Source organism: Pseudopipra pipra, chromosome 11, assembly GCF_036250125.1.
Source record: "Pseudopipra pipra isolate bDixPip1 chromosome 11, bDixPip1.hap1, whole genome shotgun sequence".
NCBI classification, from domain to species: Eukaryota; Metazoa; Chordata; class Aves; order Passeriformes; family Pipridae; genus Pseudopipra; species Pseudopipra pipra.
The window spans coordinates 12,336,106-12,356,315 of record NC_087559.1 but is presented as its reverse complement, the minus strand read 5'-3'; the positions used below and the strand labels follow the sequence as shown (position 1 = coordinate 12,356,315).

Sequence of the window (20,210 nt, the reverse complement as noted above, 5' to 3'; positions counted from 1 at the left end):
CCAATCACACCGCGTTCTTGCCGCCCGGTCCCGCCTCCTCCCCTGTCAATCAAGCCACAGCGCCCCGCCCCTCCTGCTCGCCCTCGCGAGCTACGTCAGGGGGGCGGGTTGGCGCGTGCGCAGTGCGGCCGCCGCCGTGACAGTGACAGGCTGGCAGGAAGGGGCGGTGCCGGGACCGGGATATCGGGATTGGGACCGGGATTGGGACTCCCACTGCCACTGCTACGGGGCGGGAGGGCCGCAGCGAGGCAGCACCATGCTGAAGAAGTTCGACAAGAAGGACGAAGAGTCGGGTGAGGGGAGGCGGGGGGCGCTGTGAGGAGGGAGAGCCCTCCGTGGGTGCGGGGTGGGGCTGTGAGGGGGGGACCCCTCCTGTGAGTATGGGGGGAGCTGTGAGGGGAGAGACCCTCCTGTGGCTACGGAGGGGATTAGTGAGGGGGGACCCCTCCTGTGGGTGCGGGGTGGGGCTGTGAGGGGGGGACCCCTCCTGTGGGTATGGGGGGAGCTGTGCGGGGAGACCCCCAGGAGAGCTTGGCAGCGGGAGCTGGTGCGCACGGAGCGCAGTGGGAAACGCCGTGGAAGCACCATAGGAGCACCATAGAAGCACTCTGCTCTGCTGCCGTCTCCTCACAGCTGCAAACAGGGGCTAAACCGGTTGCATTGGCACAGCACGCCGAGGTTACCCGGCCACATCACCAGATGCAAGGTCTGAGACTAAATACTGAGCATAATAGCTCTGTTCACAGTCGCCTAGCTCTCAACCCAGGTGCTAAAGCCAGGCAGAATCCTGTTCGTAATTTCTGGCACTTTTTCTGAACTGTATGGTCTGCTCTTCCAACGCAATCACTGCGACTTTCAGTGGATCAGGAAAAGCTGAGAGCACCAAAGGAACATGAAGTGATAGCTTGACCTTTCAGAACTTTAGGCTGAGTAGTAAGGAAAACTCTGATATTTTCTGTGGTGTGTAATTCAGGTGGAACTGATGCTTCATAAGACAGTGTTTACTTTCATGATTGTGCCTTGTGGTATCTTTTTCATCTTCCTATGAAGCTTTCTGTGCAGACTACTCTGCATAACAAATCAGCCTGTCCTGCAGCAAATTGATTCAGTGAAAATCTTGGTGATGGTTCTGCGTGACTCTGCTTGCTTTTTATTTTAATGTGCATTAAATGCTTTGCCCTTGTTTCCCTTGTCCAAAGCCTCCAGTGACGTCTTGATAAGCAGAGAATTTAGTGAGGCAGCTCTTGGAGGGGAATTGCTCTTTACTTTCCTTTTGGGAGATATTCTTTATTTACATCTGCCACACTCTTCAAGGTACTGACATTACCTATGGCCAAGGCTGGCAGGAGATGCACTTCCTTGTATTATGGTGATGAGTCTTGTTGGATTTGTTCGTGCCAGGAGCTCACAGAACCCTCCATTATTCTTTCTGCCACTGCTGCTTGTGGCTTCACAGCAGTTTTTCTTTGCTATTGCATTTACTTCTCATCCTGTTGCTTCTGTCTAGAATGAAGATTCTTAGCATTTACTGTGCCTGCCTTTCTTCTGTGGACTGTATCTATGTCCAAAATGTATACCCTGAGTGCTTGATGTTCTCAGTATTAGGTGGAATGCATCATCCCTGAATTTACAGGCCTTGAATTCTCATTCTCTCCATGTAAAGGCTAACAGGACAGTCTTTGTTGAGATGAGTATATCCACTTTATTGCTTCTGTGTCTTTGCTTTCCATGGATAGTTTAGCTAGCTTTGGATGGGCTGCTTCCGCTCAGAAATGCCCTTTGACATGTTATTTTGGGCATAAAATTGTTCTGAGATCCTTGCTTTGCCAGTGACTGTCTCTCTACAAATTAAAACAAATTGCTGCTAGTCGTCCAATATTAGGAGCTTCCCGAACACACAGCCTCTGCCCCCCCGCATCTTTCTCCTTCTCTATGGAAGAGTACTTTGGCACAAGGTGCTGTGAGGACTGAGACCTCATGTACGATGTATTTCAAGATCCTTAGTGCTGTGAAAGATGAAGAGCTGATGCTGTGGCTGATTGTTCCTGGCTGATTTAGGGACTGTAGACTCTGGGAATACTGTGCTGCTTGGCAGGTTTTTTGGAACACATTCACATGCTCATACTGGAACTGGTTCATACTCACACTAGAGGTGGTTTTGCTCTTTTCCCTTGTTTTCTTCTCTCCTCAACCCCAGATAAAGTCCATGCTTTGTTCAGCCACCTGCTGCCTTTACAAACTTCTCCTGAGCCAGAGGAGGGCAGTTTATCAAGCAGGAAGGAGCCAGAGTGCAGATGTGTTTGCTTTTGGGTGTAAGCCTGACTCTAGCCAGGGCTCCTGGCACCAGCCTAGGATGCCTCATGCCTGGGTCAGGTCGGATCTGGCCCTGGGACATGTTCTCTTTGGCAGATCAGGCTTTGGAACAAGAACTGGCACAGCCATGAAAACGGCTGCGTTTTGTCCCAGGGCCAGGCTGAACATAGGTACTAATTAAAACCTGCTTATCAATAACTGGCAGCTTTTGAAAAGCTGCAGCTCACAAATGCTTGGGAGGCAAGCTAATCGAGGCCATGCAGAATGATAGTGCTTTTCCCTCTGATTATTTTGTCCTTAATTGGTGAGGGTTTTAATTATTTGGTATAATTTATTTTGTTAAGTGGAACAATGAAAGTTACTCTGTGTCCAGTGTATCTAGTCTGCTGTTTTGTTATCTTAATTAGTGATAGAGCCAAAAATACTTTACTGGTGGATTCCTGATTGGTTTATATGGGAGGCATAAAACACTCCTGACTCACCAGTCTGGCAAGCAATACTTCTTTTTGTCTAAGCTTTTGTTTCTAGGCCTGTCTTATTGATGCTCTAACTGTCAACAAGCTCCCAGCCCAGGGGCTGGAAATAGGTCTTTGGGGATATAGTGGAGCACAGTTATTTTACAGCTAATCAGTCTACCTTGGCTCAAAGTCAGTTACTTCTGGAGGGGATGACAAATTGAAGAATGTCCTGTCTGCTCTGACTTCCCTGACTGCCATGAAGACATCTAATTAATATTACTTAGAGAGGGAGCTCTGGTTTGCTTGGTGTTCATGAAAAAAATCAACCCGAAATGCTCAGTCTGTTTTTAAAGTATGGGTGTGGTTAGAAAGTTGCTTCCCCATAGCACCATCTCTGGAGAGATTTTTACTCTCTTTATTTTGCAGGTGGGAGTTCCAACCCATTCCAGCACCTGGAGAAGAGTGCAGTCTTGCAGGAGGTAAATCCTCAGATAACCTTTTTTGTGTACCCCCTTCTGGATCAAGTCTCTCCCAATCTTGAGTAGGTCACTGGAGAACTTCAGCAAGGAAGTGGGGGTTTCTTATGGTCCTGCTAGCTCTGAAAGAATTGGGCAACGGTTCTTATTTTGTTATCGGACAGAGGAAGGGAAAAGGTTGAAATAGTCTCTGTAACAAATTAAAGACTGTGAACTATAAATGGTAATAAAAGGAAAGCTCACCCTAAAACAGGAAGGATGGGAAATCGGCCTTGAGCAGCCCAAATGTCTTGTGGATGACAAAGTTAGTGAGTGGTTATTGAATAATCTATGAATTCCCTCTGAAAAAATGGCTTTCTGTTCAAGAGCAGGTGAATGTCTCTATCCCCAGACCCTGTTGTTTGAGTGTTCTCTGTTTGCTCGGTGTTGGCGCCCGACCTCCTGTTTGTCTGTCAGAAGAGTGGTGTTTCAGCTAGCACACAATCCAGACTTGTGTGGGTGAAAGTGTCAGGAGGATTTAGCCTTTAAACCTTCATTGCACTTGGATTTGCAATCGTAGACTGCACAACCTGCTGTTTAAAAGGGTTCCATGTTTAACAGGAATTAAGGGGAAACCTGATCCAAAGTCACTGAGGATCTTGCCATACCTCACTCACAGTGTGTTGTTTGTATCAGTGTCCAAGACCAGACAGGACAGTGTTTACTAGGGGGTGTTGGTGGCAGCATCCTTGTCTGTGCTTTGTTTCCAGGCTCGAGTGTTTAATGAGACACCCATAAACCCACGAAAATGTGCTCATATCCTCACCAAGATCCTGTATCTCATAAACCAGGTAAGAGAGAGAAAATGTACAGCTATACAAATATGTGCATCAGGCCCAAAGCTGGTTGTGATAGCTGGGATTAACTTCCTTCCTTCCAAACATCTTCTAGGGGGAGCACCTTGGTGTCACGGAAGCTACCGAATCCTTCTTTGCTATGACGAAGCTGTTTCAGTCCAATGATGTAAGTCTGCTTGTTGTTTTCTGTATTTACCTGGTGGGACAAGCTGTCCCTTGAATGTGCATTTTTATACACAGCTTTTCCGTCCTGGCTGGAGGTACCTGATCTGAGTGGGAAGAGTAGGGTGAAAGTTTAGAAACAGTGATCAGCTTCCTTGCCCTTCCTAGACCTCGTAGCAGCTTAACTGAAACATGCTCTGCTCTTGAGACAGAGATTCCTACCTCTGAATTGATGTTTAACTCTTGAGATTGTACTAGGCACAGATAAAACATGTGATCAGCTGGAATTTTCTGTGCTTTGTGCCCAACATTAAAAGATCCTGCTTCCTGCTGATAGTCAATGATTGCATGTCCTGGAGGAGGCCAGGAATTAGTGCCTACCCACAGCAGTAGTACTGTCACTAGTTGTCCCCCAAACCACAAGGCATTAAAATCATGAGACCAGTGTAGAAATCCCCAGACTCAGGAATGTAAGTCGCTTGCTTTCTTGCTTTTGAAGTTACACGGTGCTTTCAGCTAATGGTTTTAAGCCTTTTTCCTTGTTCATGTGAATGACAAGTGGAAAATGAAACTGTAGATCCAACTAAGTGGTATCTCTACGGCTTCACCCTAAGACTGAGGGATTTAGAAGAGGAAGAGGTGTTTTGTTAATCAATATGGGTTTTGTACATCTTTTACACTTGGGGAATGGGGCTCTCTGAAGGTATCAGGTTCGTGTGATCTTCGCAATAAAATTATGCAAGCAGGGAAAACTGAGATCCCTTCCTATCTGGGATCATCTCAGCTGATGTCTTTCTTCCCTCTTTCCCTGTCAGCCAACTCTGCGCAGGATGTGTTACCTAACTATCAAAGAGATGTCTTCAATTGCAGAAGATGTGATCATTGTTACCAGCAGGTCAGTCACTTCACTTCTCTTACTGTTATATTGACATGCCCTCCAGCAATGTCTGTCCAACCTCTTGGAGATGACTGTAGTCCCTAAGCAGTGCGCTTATATAGGGAATGACCTTGGTGAGGAAAAACTTTTCCTTTATAAAAGATCATTAAAATACAGACAAGGGACTCATAGTGATATATGTGAAATGTGCTGTGTCCCCATATCCTATGCCCATGGGTGTTTGGATTGTCTCTTTTGATTACCTGATACAGCAGCACTGCTGTTTTTTCCCTTTTTGCAAAAGGCTGTTTCATTAACTCCTGTCTGAATGCCTTGAAGCTTTTTGAAGAATTCTGACATAAATCCCAAGGCTTTCAACAAGTAGACAAGGATTTACTGCTTCTGTAGCAGCACAGAGTGCAACTTCACCAGGGAACAAAATTCTCTCTGTGATTCATTCTTGAATTGCTGATCATCCCACTGAAATGCCCTGTGGGGAATCAGGAGCCTGAGGGTATGGGGTCTGCTGAGGGCTCATTGATTGTCTCACACTGACCAGGACCCTGGGGAAAGGGCAGGAATGAGCAGGAAGGCAAATGCCTCAGAGGGTACGTGTGTGTGCTCCAGCCCCACTTGGTGAACAGGAGCCCATGCAGCTGCTGATGGGCTTGGAGCTGGGTACTGATCTTCTCCTGCCTGCCCACCCTGGTGGGACTTGCCCAAGGCCTGCAGTTGCCTGCTTGGCATTCAGCTGTGATGCTGGCTGCCTGCTGCTCTACGTGCACTGTGTGTGCACCTGGGAGCTGTTGGCTCGGGAGTGCAGTATTGAGAGCTTCCTGTTTTCCCAGCTTAACCAAAGACATGACTGGGAAGGATGACAATTACCGAGGCCCCGCTGTGAGAGCGCTCTGTCAGATCACTGATGTAAGTGCTGCCTTTCCCTTGGGGCAGCCCTAGGCCCTTCACCTTTTCCTACTTCACCCCATCCCACCTTCTACTCTGCTCTTCATGCCTTTGCATCTCCCCTTTCACACTCCTAACAGCTTTTCCATATCAGCTCTTGTTTCCCTCTCCCTGCAGAGTACCATGTTGCAGGCCATTGAGCGCTACATGAAGCAGGCAATTGTTGACAAAGTGCCAAGTGTATCCAGCTCCGCTCTCGTGTCTTCCTTGGTAGGTACTCCCTGCAGCACAGGCCTGAGGCTCTGTCAAGCTGGGAAGTCATCTGTGGTGGGACTGGACACCTTGAGAGTTTCAGGGTTTCCTGTTTGCTATTCCTGTCTTTGTGAACTGAGGGAGTGGTGCTGACTTTGAGAGAGATTGTGGACCTCTTGAGGCCTCGGCCATCATGTCCAGGTCTCTGCGTGCTGATGCCTTGCTCTTCTATAAGTTGCTGCTGCCAGCACCCTCATGGGGAGGGCTCACTGTTTCTTAATATGAGCTGCAATTCCCAAAGCTTCCTTATCTCATGGGTTGTCCGTGGCTTCATCTCCCTCCAGCACTTGCTGAAGACCAGTTACGATGTGGTAAAACGCTGGGTCAACGAGGCTCAGGAGGCAGCTTCCAGTGACAATATCATGGTGCAGGTAGGACACAGAGGGAATAGCCAGCAGCAGCTGGGAGTGGAGCAAGCTGCTAGAGCTCAGCCAGCCACCTCTGGGCAACAGAGGGGACAGAAAGGGTTTGTTATGTTCTCTTTCCCTGCACAGTACCACGCTCTGGGCCTGCTCTACCACGTGCGGAAGAACGACCGCCTGGCAGTCAACAAGATGCTCAGCAAGTTCACGCGCCACGGCCTCAAGTCCCCGTTTGCCTACTGCTTGATGATCCGGATAGCCACAAAGCTGCTGGAGGAGGAGGCTGGCAGGTGGGGGTGCTCCTTTGCCCTGCTGGAAGAATTTCCTCAGGTCCTGCTTCCATCTCCTCTTGCAGGCTCCCTTGCCATTTCATTATTTTTGTCTTTGAAGAGCAGCATGCAGGTTCTACCCTCTTATTGTTGGGTCAAAAAGCAGAGAAAATAGAGGATGTTTTCATTGCTTTGAGATGGCTTCTGTGAGTCTTGTCTGTGTGCTAGCACACTGAATGCTTTCTTGTTTTTCTGGACTGTTTTGCTCAGCTCTTCTTTATGGAGATGTTCTATTTAATTTTCTCTTCTGTAATTACTTGTTAACCATGTATCCAGTGTGGCTTCCTGGATAAGAGTTGTGGTGTGTACAGTCAGTTAAGGGAGATTCCCTTTAGTGAGGTAGAGGGTGTCTTCTCAGAAGGCAGCCTGACTTTCAAGCAAGCTGAAAGTACAGTATAATGACCACTGCAAAATCCGGGGACAGAGTGGGTTTATGGCTGCTTTTACCTTTCTACCTTTCTACAGGTTATGGTACCTGCCCATTTCTGCTGCTGAATTCTTAATTTCTGTTAGTACCTTTGCTCTAATTCGTTCTTGTGGGGTTTTTTATCCCTTAGCCGCGATAGCCCCCTGTTTGATTTCATCGAGAGCTGCCTAAGGAACAAGCATGAGATGGTGGTGTACGAAGCTGCATCTGCCATTGTTAACCTGCCCAACTGCACTGCCAAGGAGCTAGCTCCAGCTGTCTCAGGTAAGTGTGGTGCTCCTGGCCATGGAATTATGAGCCTGTGGTAACCTACAGGGGACACCTGCTGATTGCCCCAAGGAACAAGGACCTTGTGTAGTTTCAGGCTTGTAATGCTGCTGTACCCTTTGTTGCTTTATGCTGCTGCTGAGAGCCTGTGGTGTCTTTGAATAGCTTTGCTCCTATATAAAGGTATTTCCTAGTGTGTTCAAGTGTAGGTTACTAGAAGGGTCTCTTTTTTTTTCTGTGAAACAGGGATGAATTATAACTGATAAATGTCCCTGCTTTAGGCTGAGTGTAACTGTGCAAGAAGCCAAGGTGTTGGGGTCCTGCCTTATCAGCTCAGTCCATCCAAAGGTTCTCCTGAGCTGAGACTCTTGGCAGGGAGGTTGTATGTCACCTCTTTGCACAGGGAGGGTGCCCTTCATGGGCCAGCCCTGGGAAAGGAGCAGGGTTTGCATGAAATAGAGAACAGCAGTTCAAATTGACTTAATCGGGAAGATGACAAAGTGATGAAATTGGCTTTCATGAGGAGTGAAGGACAGCAGCACCGTGGAAAAAGAAGGAGGTGGGTAAGAGCTAGTTGCTAGCAGGGATGTGTGGCAAAGGGGACAACAAGAAGGGAGGAAGGTGATAAATTCACAGTTGCTAGTTACCTTGTGCTTGCAGCTGTCTCTTTTCACTGAAGCTCTTCTCTAGGTATGAAACGCTTCTCAATAACAGAGTGCCTAAATGTCTGCCTTTGTTGTTTTTCCCACCTTGCAGTTCTGCAGCTGTTCTGCAGCTCCCCAAAGGCAGCACTGAGATATGCAGCCGTCCGTACCCTCAACAAGGTAGGAGCCAGTCCCTTGGGAGCTCCCACAGTGCCTTGTGTAGGGAGGTGCAGACTTCAGAAGAAGAAGGGGCCAGATTATGTGATGATTTTGTGTGAATAACCTCTACTCTGTGGCTACAGCCTTACATTTCATTGCTTTCTGAGTGGAATAAAACCTCAAAGAACACTCTACGGAAGGAAGAAAAAAACCAAACCAATAATTTTCACAGGTCTCTTAGAGTGTCATTGCTCTTGGTGTTACTGCTTTCACTTCTGAGCTTCCCATGGTGAAGAAGCTCCTTGTAAAACAGGGATCAAACCTTGATGCTGCTTCTTGCCTGCTCCATGGCAGTCTTTGCTTTTCCCTTCACCTTACAAAGTCTATAAAAGAAAAAGAGAATGTCAATGTCTGGTAACTGCTGTGCTTCCACCCACAGAGGTGTTTTGCCCAGCTAGTCTGGCTGAATTTTTGTTGGGAGTTCATAGCTTTCTTTTCTTTCTATATAGAGGAGAATGAGAGAGTTAAAAATAGTAAAAGATCGTCTATTTTACTACTGCTTCTCTTCTGGGAATGGGTGCAATTCTACAGGAAATGAGAGCTTGTTACCTTAACTCCAGATTAGCTGTTTGTCTGAGATGCCCCTCGTGTACAGTCTATACCATTTATTTCTATAGGAAGGGACTGAATTTTGGTGGGTTTTGCCAGCTGGGCCTTTTGCATCTATTGAGTGATTTTCATTCTTCCTCCTCTGCTGTAGGTGGCCATGAAGCACCCATCTGCTGTGACTGCCTGTAATCTGGACCTGGAAAACCTTGTGACAGACTCCAACCGCAGCATCGCCACCCTGGCCATCACCACGCTGCTGAAAACCGGCAGTGAGAGCAGCATTGACCGGCTCATGAAACAGATCTCCTCTTTCATGTCAGAAATTTCAGATGAGTTCAAGGTAAGGAAGTGGGAGGAGGGAGGGACACCAGGCTCCGGAAGAAACCCCATGGTCTTTGTCCATGTTTGTGTGTGCACTCTGAAACCTGCACGGAACTGCTTCCAGCAGCTGGGCCATGGAATACTTGTAGGGAAGAGAAATAATTTGAAGCTATATGCCTTGGTTGTACAGCACCTAGCTCTAAAGTCACATGCTCTCTTCTGAGGAGATGCCTTTTGAGAATCAAATCTCTTCCTTCTTTCCAGTGGGTGTGGGGGTTTTTTGGGGACTAACCTGTGCATAAAGATCAATCTCTTCCAGTTCCTAGGACTGTACCTCCTGGAACTGCATTTGTTGCATCAGTAAAGACAAATTCGTGGTTTCCAGGCCAGGGACCAGCACAAAGTTGACACAATTCAGATAGTTTTTCCTGCCTGGTGAAACAGAATTGTTTTTTACTCCCCACCCTCTTCCCCCAGGTGGTGGTGGTGCAGGCCATCAACGCGCTGTGCCAAAAGTACCCTCGCAAACATGCCGTCCTCATGAACTTTCTCTTCACTATGCTTCGGGAAGAGGTAAGTTTGCAGGACAACCATGTGTTCCTTGTTTGTGTGCATGTACCATGGCCCTTGTGCAAGTCAAGCTTTTGCTGATAATGCTGTGCAGTAAGAGCCTCTCTCTAAGAGGTTTGCAGCCTAACTGCAGATATGCCCAGCTGTGCACAACAGTTATAAGCATATTGACAGGCATATTTTTAGTGTGGTTTTCATTCTTTGATTTTTTTTTTTCCTGGGGGTTTATTAACTCTCAAAGCAAATGCAGGCAACAGCAGATCTGTTGGCAGTCCATGTGTGTTTCAGATTTGAACCAGCTTTCTTTTATACTTTGACAGCAAATTCCAAGAAGTTTTGTCTTGTACACAAAGATTCGGTAACAACCTATTTATTGATGACACGGGACCACTTTTGTTCTGGTGTCTGTGCTGTGGCAGTGAAGGGATCACGAGTACCTATAACCATTCTCTGCATTCAGTCAGACATAAATTGCAGAAAGACAGCTTTACAGAGGCTTGCTGAGGCCGTTTCTAAATGAGCAAACATGCCTGCAACACAGCTGGCACCGCTGCTTGCTCTGACATCACTTTCTGCCTATTACAGCCTCTCTGTTGGGAACAAACCAGAGCATCTCATTTTGCTCCTGTGAAAAATGGACCATTCTCCTTTCCCAGATTTTCTGTGGGTGGATGGTATCGTTTTGAATGTGGTTTTGTACTTCAAACCATTCTGTTTTAAAGCTTTTTTTAATCCAAAGTAGCTCCGGAAAGATCCAAATGGCCGGCACTGTGCATGTAATTGGCAAAGGATGGCGTGTGGTTTAATCCCCTGGTGTGTATTGAGGACACCAGTAAATAATGTCTGAAGATAACCAAGCATTACTGGGTTATGGGCTGTACCTGGGGAGGTATTGATTGTCTGTCATCCCACACTAATGGGGCTATGTGCTGCATCCTGCTGTGGCAGATATGATCCTTCATATATTTCTCTTGTGATTCATCCTCAGATGTCTGGTGCTAAAGGGGAGAGGGTTGGGTTTTTTTCTCCTCCCATATGGCTGTTTTTAAGCACTAATTCTAGCATCAGAGGATTTTGAAGGAGATATAAACTCTTCAGGCAGATGGATTCTTTTGCCCTCTTTAGGACTTGGGGTTTTTTTCTCTTCACTGCAGCCATTCTGAAGGGCTGTGGCAAGAGAGCCTGAATGTTAGCTGGCCCTCTGGGTGTAAAGAGGGTCAGAAGTGGGGGCAACATTACCGCCCTTTTCCTTTAAAACACAGATTAAAAGAACTGAGTGTGGGTGACCTTTTCAAAGGAAGTTTTTTCCTGTCTAGCTAGCTCAGTCTCTAAAATACTTTGAGATTTCCAGCTGAGCAGTTCCCTTTTGCTCCTTAGGGTGGCTTTGAATACAAGAGGGCCATCGTGGACTGCATCATCAGCATCATTGAGGAGAACTCAGAGAGCAAAGAGACAGGCCTGTCTCACCTCTGTGAATTCATCGAGGACTGCGAGTTTACTGTGCTGGCCACACGAATCCTCCACCTCTTGGGGCAGGAAGGGCCCAAAACCAACAACCCTTCCAAATACATTCGTTTCATCTACAACAGGGTTGTTCTGGAGCATGAAGAAGTCCGGGCAGGTAAGGGACAGACCTGCAAAACTGTCTCCCTTATGACAGATCTTCAAGGAACTATAGTGTAGCAACACCTCTGCTTTTGAGGGTTGTAGTTTGCTCTAGGCCTAAGCAGATCTTTTTACACAGCAAAGATCCTGCACTAGTATTGATGGAAGAGGTGACCTGCACCTGAGAAATGCGAAGGGATATGCACTGGCTCTGAAACTAGACAGAGTTTTGCAGGCACTCTGCTGTAATACCTCTGCCTCTTTCTAGTCACAGTAATGCTTTCCTAATGTAGCATCTCTGATATGGCATTTGATCAAGGCCAAGAAGTGGAGGAAACTTCATCTGTTTTTTTTTGCTTTTTAATTCTGTTTCCACGACTTGTGCTTACAGGTGCTGTAAGTGCCCTGGCCAAGTTTGGAGCCCAGAACGAGGAGATGTTACCCAGTATCCTGGTTTTACTGAAAAGGTCAGTTGTACTTCAGAGTTTCTCAACATCCTAGGTGAAAAACACTGTTTACATGAGGTCTTGTTAGCATCCCCATGCATGTCTAGTCTCTTCTGGCTGTGGATCTGAGAAGGTACAGTCTGTTCCTGGTATCCTGTGATGGGATCATCACTGCATTCAGCACCACATAGTGGACAGAAGCCATGTGTGGCAGATCATTGCTTTTCTAATACAATTATTAGTAGACTGCTGGTTCCCTCCTGTGGCACGTTCTTTCTGGCCCTGTGAAGTGGCTTAGTCACCTGGATTTATTCACGTGGACTCTGAAGACATTTTTCCACTTTCAGGTGTGTGATGGATGACGACAATGAAGTGAGAGACAGAGCCACCTTCTACCTGAACGTTCTGGAGCAGAAGCAGAAAGCCCTCAATGCTGGTTACATCCTGAATGGTACTGCAGGAAGGCCTAAAAACAGTCTAAAGGCCTAAAAAGGCTTTAGGCCTTTAGGAAGGCCTAAGAAAAGTCTGCACCCCTTTCCTGGTTTAACAAGAGTTAAATGCATTATTGTGGTTTCACTGCCCTGTCCCTTCCATCCACAGGTTTGACGGTTTCCATCCCTGGCCTGGAGAGGGCTCTGCATCAGTACACCCTGGAGCCCTCTGAGAAGCCTTTTGACTTGAAATCTGTTCCTTTGGCAACAGCTCCTATCATCGAGCAAAGAGCAGGTGAGGAACAGTCCCCTGGATGCTAGTGATTCCCTGCATTGAGCTTGCTGGGGATTGCTGAGGTCCATCCTATTTGAATTTTGTGGGATTACATCTTCTGTAAAGACTAAGACCAGCAAATCTGGCTGCTCCCACATCAGTGTTTCAGTTTAGTCCAGCTGCTAATAATAGTAGTAGCTGGCAATCCTCACTGTAGCTGCTGCAGTTCTAAAGGTGTTTAGGAAGCCAAATAGAGGGGACTAGTCTATATCAAAATGAGAAATGAGCTCCCTTCCTTTCCTTAGTCAAATCATTCTTCAGACGTTGATCTGTTTTTAGTTACTTCTTACTCTTCACCTTCAAATTTTTTGGGTTTGTTTTTGTATGTTTGGTTCTTTCTTTTGCAGAAAATGCCCCTGTTGCTGTAGTGAAACAGCCAGAGAAGGTGGCAGCAACACGGCAAGAAATATTCCAAGGTAAACTGATGCAAGGCTTCTTCTGTGTCTGTGTGTGAGAACTCTGCAGCCACCTCTTGCTGAGCCTGCCATAGCCCCTCTGGCTTTCTCTCATCTTCTTGCAGGGAGTGACACAGGCTCCCATCTTAAGATCAGCTGTTCACTCCTGAGGGGTGGGGGTGCCTGCAGTCCTGTTCATTCTACCTTGCAGTAGATGTGGGCAAAGTATGACTCTGCCTTTAATTAGAAGTCCTTAGGGAATGTTTATGGGTATTTGAGGGATAGTTCCTTGCTGTAGCAGCTTCTGGCAGCTGAAACAAGGGGTTTGAATCTGCTAACACCTTCCTGTGGGTTGAGGAAGGCAATGGTTTGTGTCCTCTGTTACAGAGCAACTGGGGGCCATCCCAGAGTTTCGGGGACTGGGCCCACTCTTCAAGTCTTCCCCAGAGCCTGTCGCCCTGACAGAGCTGGAGACAGAGTATGTGGTTCGTTGCACCAAGCACACGTTTGTCAACCACATGGTGTTCCAGGTGGGTAGCTATGGGGTGTGGTACTGAAAACTATTGGAAAAGAAGCTCCTGACTGGCTAAAAGCTCCACTGGGAAGAAATAACTAAGGGATATCTTTGTTCAAAGCAGGACACTACAATGATGAGTCCTTAGTTTCTTACCCATGGCAGAAGAGCCCCAGAGAAAAGTAATAATTTGGGAGGGTGTGGGTGGGGGTGTGGCTGAACAATGCTTACAGGTACAATCAAAACAAATCCAACAAGCACTAGATGGGGCTGTTCTCACTGAGCAGTTGGCAAGGGGAGCTGTGTTCTTCCCTCAGAGTCCCCAAGCACGTGGTTTGAGCATCAAAGAGCAAAGCTTGCTACGTCTGTGTGCAAGTTTGGAGTTGGCTTCCTGCCAAATCTCCGAAACTCGACAACAGGGTCTCCTTCCCAGAGAGGGAAGGAAAAAAACCGAAAAACCAGGCAGCCAAAGTTCTAGCAAAAAAAATATATATATTATGTATAAAACAGAGATATACAATGAGAATTATATATATATGAATCTATGACCCCAAATAGCTTCCCGAAGTCGAAGGGAAGAGGGGGGAAGGGAGAAGGGAAAAGGATAAAATAGGGTGAAAAGGGACAAATAATAAAACAGATCTACACAGTCTAAAAACCCAGCAAAGCTGAAGAATTGGCAAGAGCTCACCACTTCCCTTGAAAGAAAGCAGTACGTCTGGACACGGCCCAGCACTCCCCCCTCACGCGTGGCTGATAACAGCAGTTACTGTAGGCCTCGGCTCCAGATAAGCCAGGCCCAGACAGGGACCACCGTTCTCCAACCTCGCCGGAAGAAAAGAGAGTGAACTCTCTTATCAATGCCTTATTTATACCCTAGGTTACGTAAAGGAATAGCATGGAATACTTCCTTGGTCACCTTCCTAGTTCCTTCCTGGTTACAAGCTGGTTTCCAGGAAGGCCTAGACTGAAACCATCACAGTCTGAGAAGCTGAAAAGGGTACCCAAGAAAGGGAGGCGGGGTGGGGCGGCAGAGCTCTTCATGCTCTGCTTTTTGTTTTAGCCTGTGTAGCACACGTGCTGTTTTCTGTACATCTTGGCCTTGGCCGTACATGTGAGGTGTCAGGATTGATGTGTCAGCATCTTTTCCTGGGCCTCAGGGAGTCTGAGGCACAGTGAGTCCTACAGTACCTTGTGAACGGCCGTGTTTTGTCCTTCGCCAGCTCCTTCCTCAAAAGCTCAGAACTGCTTACACAGCCCTCGCAGGAGTTGATCTTTGTTTCTGTTGTCCATCCACCACCAGATGCATTGTATGAGGTTAAAAGACATGGCATTGCAGCTGGAACAAAGACTAATCAGAAAGTTCAGACTTGCTAAAAACATGAAGCTTGCTGAAACTTGCTCAAGCTGTCCCTAATTTGAGCCATGCAAAGGATCATCTTCCCACCTGCTATGGGGCACTGTGTCCCTGTAGCATTGGGTGGGATGATGTAGGCAACACAGTACTTGCATTTCCATAGAGCAAAGAGTTATCCCAGGAATGACCACCCAGGGCATTGGAGGAAAAAGGACTCCCCTTCAGGGTTTTGGTTTCTCCTGTAAATTGCTCTGTGATTGCCCAACTGATAGCAAGGAGCACGGTGGAAACACAAAGAGCTGGGGGTTCACCAGGTGACACCATGCTCCCACTCTGCCTAAGCTGAGCCTGCTATCAGATGAGTAGTGAACAGCTTCAAGCTGTTGCTGCCTTTCTCTTCCCTGTTTAGTTTGACTGCACAAATACCCTGAACGATCAGATCCTGGAGAATGTCACAGTGCAGATGGAGCCAACAGAGGGGTATGAGGTCATTGGCTATGTACCTGCCAAAACCCTGGTGTACAACCAGCCGGGAACCTGCTACACGCTGGTGGCACTGTCTGAAGAGGATCCGACAGCAGGTAAACAGTTTGCACTCTGTTTTTTCCTGTACTGTTCATCCCCACACATTCTACCGTGCATCCTAGCCAGATATTTATAGCCTTTGTGTGGGTGCAGCCCTGAGCGATGCTGAGCATGACTTGTCTTTGCTGTTTGGGGGCTGTCAGGCCTCCCTTCTCCTCTCCTGGTTCCCTTGCACTGTAGCACTGTCGAGTCAGGCTATGAGAGCTGGCAGATGAGCATTCAGCTCTCTGCTGACTTGTCTCCCATGCACTCTGGCATGTTTTTCGGTCTGTCTTTATGTTTGATGAGGGGAGGCTGGTACTTATAAAGTGCTCTGAGTCCCTAGATGCTCTGAGGAGCAAAGGGGTATTTCAGACAAACCACTAGAATTTCAGGGATGCCTATTTGAACTAAACATCCCCCCATTTGCCACTGTCCAGAACATGAACCAGGCCTTACCTGTGCTTTGGTCTCCCTGCTCTGTGCTCTAGCACTGCTCACCTGTGTGTGTTGCTGCTGTTCACTCAGCAGTACCCAGTTCCTAGGAATGAGTCATCGCTTCCTCTCCCATCCCACCTGAGTGGTATTAATCAGCTGCAGCATTGCAGTGCAAGGTGGTTTCATTTCAGAGGTGCATGAACCCATCCCTAGATGCGGATCCTGCCTCTTCACAATGTGCTGGTGGGACATGTTTAGTTAGTATTCCCAAAACAACATGAGGTTCATCAGTAATAGCACTTGATCTGGGGATTATCGTCTCGTAGAACCATCATGAGCCCGTCTTTATCACTGTGTGCTAGCCTTAATATACAAATAAATACCTTGTGCATGAGAGACAGAAACTGTTGGAGAGCCCTTTCTAGGTCACTGGCTAAGCCTGTGCTGCTGACAGTGACAGGGAGAACCTGGCTGCCCCAAACCTCCCAGCCCCTTCTGCAGAGTTATGGGGATGTGGTGGCAACTGTGGTTTTGCCTTTGTCTCCCTGCCTCCAGTGGCCTGTACCTTCAGCTGCATGATGAAGTTCACTGTCAAGGACTGTGACCCAAACACGGGGGAGACAGACGACGAGGGTTACGAGGATGAGTATGTGGTAAGGAGCTGGGCATGTACCTGGTCATGGAAACTGCTGTCATTTTGAGGGGGTTTGTGAGCTAAACCTGGATCCCTGCAAGCAATGATGTGACCACTGACACTGATGTGGGTAGCATCATGTGAGGAGAGAGTTCTTGCTGTCTCTGGTATCTGTCCAAGGATGCAGATGGGGGTTTGCAGAGCTTGCCTTGTCTCATTTGGAGTATTCTCCTGTTGCTCTCCAGATGGACACCTGACTGTGCAGGATATGTAGTTTTGGGGGGCCACAGTGCATCCCCCAGGTTTGGCTGGCTGTGCCCTATGGACTGCACAATGGCACACTCAGGGTTGTGGAGACAGAGGGCTGTTGGGCATCTTTTGTTCTCCATGAATTGCTCCCATGGTGGCACAGTTAATTGTCTAGAGGCTTGCCTGGTACAGGAAAGTTGCCATCCTTGTCGTTGTTCTGGGGAACGTGGGGCTTTCACTCCCCATCAGTGAGATTGCTGAAAGCACCAATGCTGCAGAAGCATCTCTCTTCCTCAAAGAGGAAGGGATGTTGTACACAGCCTCAGCTTGCCCTGTTAGCTCCAGAGACTGTTTTCTATGCATTGCCTGTCACTGCTGTGAATCTGATTAGAGGCACTGCTGTGCAGTGAGTCACTGTCTTCCCAGCAGGAGTGGGGAGGGTTTTTCTCAATGGAATGTGCAAGGTTAACCCCTCTCTCAGCTTCCCACCACTCACCAAGTCACCAAGTGATATTTAAACAAAATCTTCCATGTGTTTCAACTGGAATCAGGAGGAGATTCTTTCCTGCAGCGATTGCTGAAATGAATGCAGGCTGGTGTGCAGCCAGCTCTGGCACTGCCTGCCCTTCCATATGCACTCTGGAGGGACAAGCCCAGTTCTGCCTTGCACAGGTGTAGTCACAGCAGCAGCTCAGCTACCCCAGTGCCAGTATTAGGTGATAACAGTCTGACAGTGTCTCACTCTACCAACCTACAAAACGATAAGCCAGAAAAGCAAAACACAAGCTTATGTGCATTTCAGGGGAAAATGCTGCATCTGTGTGAGCACAAGCAGCTATTTCTAAGCTTTTGGGTTTCCTTCTGTTTGTGCAGTGCTTTGATCTCTGTCAGGCCGAGGGCTGTGCTCAGAGGGAGAACCTGATTTGTAAGCCCTGGAAAGAGCATCACCAGGGCCTTTCTCAGGCTTAGCAGTTGCTCAAACAAGCGGTGTTTGCTCAAGCAAACCAGAAGTGGAAGTGGAGGCAGTCTCCTGCCTTCACCTGATCTCCAGGAATCCAGTCTAAGGTTCACTCTGTGGAGAACAGGGTCAAGATAACCATGTTTCACTTGAACCTCTTCTACCACCAGCTTGAAGACCTGGAGGTAACAGTGGCTGATCACATCCAGCGAGTTCTGAAGCCAAACTTTGGAGCAGCCTGGGATGAAGTGGGTGACGAGTTTGAAAAGGAAGAGACCTTTACTTTATCTGCTATTAAAACCCTTGAAGGTAAGGAAGGGCGTGTCTGAGCACAGCAGAGCTTGTACTGTTCCCTCCAGTGGCAGAGTCTGGAGGCCCAATCTGGCTCACTTTAGAGCTCTCACAGAAAAGCTAATGGGGCAAAACCCTTCATAAGCTTTTCACCAGAGCTGTTTAATGTGGAGCTACAGTTACTGTGATAACAAATTAGCTCAGGTTTCAAAAAAACAAATGAGTGTTCTAGGCCCAGTGGAAACCAGGATTATGGGAGGCAAGAGAATATCTTGGTTTGTTTTCACACTTACCCTCCCAAGCAGACAGACCATAGTTCAGCTGTGGGCTCCCACCATTCTTCTTGAGGCCAGTAAGAAAAAATGCAAAAAGCAGAAGACATGAGGTTGGTGGGCAGGCTGGTGGTGTAAGCCCTCTTGTCCTTCATCATGTATTAGAGTCCTATTTTTACTGAGAAGCCTATGAAAACTCAGTGCTTTTGATGCCTTAGCAGGGTGTCCTTGTCCTGTAACCATCTCTGTGCTCCCTTGCACAGCCCCTTGGGGTTTGAAATACCCTCCCTGAGGCCTTTTCAGATTCCTCCTGAAGACCTGTGACTTCTGCAAGATATTTCCTTCCTTCTGCATCTCTCTCCAGAGAGGTGAACAGACTGTCAGGGCTGTGCAGTAAGTGCAGCCAGCTGCACTCTCCTACTGCCCTTGTTTGACTCATTCACCCTCTCTGTTGCACCTTTGCTACATCACAGAACTCTCTCATGGCAGTGGGTTTTTTGTGTGTTGCCTTTGCCTCCCTGGTGGCCTCTAAAACTACCCTTCTGACCAGTGCTGTGTGTCCCTCAAGACAATGAGCACGAACCCTAACATGTTGGAAAGGCTTGAGTCACCTTTAGGTGCCCCTGTTAAGATACTTGTGACATGGAGCCCCTTTTATTTATTTTTTTCTAACAGAGGCAGTTAGCAATATCGTGAAGTTCCTGGGAATGCAGCCTTGTGAGCGGTCGGATAAAGTGCCAGATAACAAGAACTCTCACACACTGTACCTGGCAGGTGAGCTGTGGAGTGAGGTCTCTGCATGAGGAGCAGCTCTTTGGGAGGTCACACAGAGCTGCCTGTTGAGAATCGGGGCAGGAGTTTCTGATGGAACCCACTGCAATTCAAGTTGGATTTGGAGGCTTCTGCCTGCCATGATTTCTGTCTCTGCAGTGTAGAGTAGCTGATGTTGGGATCAGGGAGGGTGCTGTGGTGGGGGGATGTCGAATTAGCCCCAGGCTGAGCTGGGTGGAATTTACTATCTTAGTTATCTGTGGCATCCTGGTTTGGAACTAGTCTGGGGCAGGAAATAGAGCAGCCTTGCCCAGCAAAACGGATCAGTACTGGAGCTCTTGGATGAGTGTCTGGATCTCTTCTCACCTGAAGTTTATTTTACACTTTGCTTTCATGGGTTTTACAGTAGCAGGAGTCCCAGATATGTTATAATGAATGGGAATAATGCTGCTTGAGGGTCTCTCCTGGCCCAGTGCTGGGATTTGACAGGCTACCTGTGGGGAACCTGTCCGTGCCAAGCAGTAGTGTTCATTTTTATCCTGCAGCGCGCTCACCCCTTCCTTCCCCTCTCCCTTCCAGGTGTGTTCCGGGGTGGCCATGACCTCCTGGTGCGGTCTCGTCTGGTCCTGACCGACACGGTGACGATGCAGGTCACGGCCCGCAGCGGGGAGGAGCTGCCCGTGGATGTGATCATGGCCTCCGTCGGATAAACCCCCCTCTCCAGGACTGCCCTGACTCCGAGCCCCCGCGGGCAGCGCTTCTTTCTCTGGCAGCAGAATAGGAATCGCGGTCACTAGAGCAGCTTTTGTGTTCTCTACAGTACAGCTGTACTTGGGTCTCTGTCTATAAAACCACCATGTTTTTAAGCTCTGCCTACGCCGCGCTTTGTCCCCGCACCGCAGCGTTTCGCGGCGGGCGGCCCTGAC

General features: G+C 47.9%; 1 protein-coding gene across 1 annotated transcript; it reads left to right on the top strand.

The window, feature by feature from the left end:
* Positions 1-138: 138 nt before the first annotated feature.
* Positions 139-20,150, top strand: COPG1 (COPI coat complex subunit gamma 1). The gene is made up of 24 exons (XM_064667532.1): positions 139-293; positions 3,198-3,250; positions 3,997-4,077; positions 4,178-4,249; positions 5,061-5,140; positions 5,971-6,046; positions 6,203-6,295; positions 6,622-6,708; positions 6,832-6,989; positions 7,586-7,719; positions 8,479-8,546; positions 9,286-9,474; positions 9,933-10,028; positions 11,403-11,646; positions 12,022-12,097; positions 12,424-12,527; positions 12,677-12,802; positions 13,189-13,257; positions 13,624-13,766; positions 15,517-15,688; positions 16,665-16,762; positions 18,121-18,259; positions 19,189-19,287; positions 19,864-20,150. The coding sequence occupies exons 1-24, from the start codon at positions 257-259 to the stop codon at positions 19,992-19,994; spliced, it is 2,625 nt and encodes an 874-aa protein (XP_064523602.1). The 5' UTR covers positions 139-256; the 3' UTR covers positions 19,995-20,150.
* Positions 20,151-20,210: the final 60 nt, after the last annotated feature.